Source organism: Dendroctonus ponderosae, unplaced genomic scaffold (assembly GCF_020466585.1).
Source record: "Dendroctonus ponderosae isolate FM_Combo_2020 unplaced genomic scaffold, Dpon_F_20191213v2 Dpon_F_20191213_5, whole genome shotgun sequence".
In the NCBI taxonomy this organism is placed as follows: Eukaryota; Metazoa; Arthropoda; class Insecta; order Coleoptera; family Curculionidae; genus Dendroctonus; species Dendroctonus ponderosae.
Genome location: NW_026018715.1, coordinates 15,298,439 through 15,299,997, shown reverse-complemented (window position 1 = coordinate 15,299,997; position 1,559 = coordinate 15,298,439). Strand labels below are relative to the sequence as shown.

Genomic DNA, 1,559 nt, shown 5'->3' with positions numbered 1-1,559 from the left:
AGACAAATTTACGGTTTCAAGAAGGCAAAGACCTAAAAGAACGTTGATTTTTACCAATCATGAGTTTGTGTAAATTTTAAATCTGATGGTGGCGCTGTTGTCTCTCCGAAACGCAATACGATAATTTTTACTTCACACTTTGACTGAGACCCAGGAGGAAAAAAAGATCAGAATATCATGACAAGCGCACGCAGTCAGGAAAATAAATCAAAACAACTGTATAAGGAAATATCAGCCCATTTTGCATTTTTTTGAAGAATCTCCAATCAGTCGGTTAATTCACTCATTGAACTGAATCAGCGTGCCTTACTCCACCTCCATCAAAATTTGATCAACAATTTATCGATAAAGGAGAGCCAAAAGCTATGGGGAGGAAGATTCGTGAAGCCCACAGATCCCAAGCTGGAGAAGCTGAACTGTTCGCTCGCCGTGGACAAACGCATGTATGCTGAAGACATCGAGGGCAGCAAAGCGTACGCTCATGCCTTGCAAAACATCAATTTGCTCACGGAGGACGAGGAGGCGCAGATCTGCCAGGGTCTGGATAAGATCAGAATCGAATGGGACAACACTGAGTTTGTGACGCTGAGCGAAGACGAAGACATTCATAGCTCAAACGAAAGACGTCTGAAGGTAACCACTTCACCTGGTGGCTGTAGAAGCTGTCTTGGACTACGAGGGTGTTTTAGGAGCTGATCGGCGAGCCGGCCACTAAACTCCATGTGGGGCGCAGCCGAAACGACCAAGTGGTTACCGACATGAAGCTGTGGATGAAAACGAACCTGGCCGTCCTCAGGAAGGCCGTGGAAGAGTTAATCCACGTCATCGTCAAGCGAGCGCTGCAGGAAATCGACGTCATCATGCCAGGCTACACTCATCTGCAGAGGGCGCAGCCCGTTCGATGGAGCCACTATTTACTAAGGTAATGGCATCATCAGTTTTTCTAAAATAACATATAAAAAAAAATATATTAATTTAAAAAATAATCACAGTTCGTCAACAGCCTCATCATATCACACATTGCAACACTTTAAAACATTCTAAAATTAATTAGGCCTAACAGGTGATTAGTCAGGACAATCAAATTTGGCAAGAGACTAGAATTCTTTGTTCAGATACTTAAATATTTTTACTCATTACATTTGGAGTATTAATTTTGTCCATTTTAGACACAAAGCGAATAAAATACTGTTTATATTGATTTCTTTCACTTTCAGCTATTTTTCTTTGAATTCTGAGAATATTATTTTTGGTTTGCAAAATTCTTCGATATACCAGGTGTTAGTTAACACTCTATGTTTATTTCATTTAATTAATGTGTGATATACTGAGCTTGTCGCTTCATATTTTCATTCATAGCATTGTTATGTTTTTTAATCTGTATCATTTCATGGACTCTTCTCTTATTATAATTACTCTCTTTAATCTGTATTTGTGTGTTATCAAAATCAAAATTATGCAACCTCTGTTGTGCATGCTGTGCTAATGCTGTATCATTTTCGTTATTTTTTCTTAGGCTATACTTATGTTCGTATATTCTTTTCTTTAGATATTGTCCT

At 38.9% G+C, this 1,559-nt stretch overlaps 1 protein-coding gene across 1 annotated transcript; it reads left to right on the top strand.

The window, feature by feature from the left end:
• Positions 1–351: 351 nt before the first annotated feature.
• On the top strand, positions 352–922 carry LOC125504483 (argininosuccinate lyase-like; the record flags this gene model as incomplete). Its single annotated transcript, XM_048666551.1, is given in 2 exon segments — positions 352–633; positions 690–922. Coding segments are annotated over 2 exon segments (515 nt in total), but the record flags the coding sequence as incomplete, so codon positions are not given.
• Between the last annotated feature and the right edge of the window lie 637 nt (positions 923–1,559).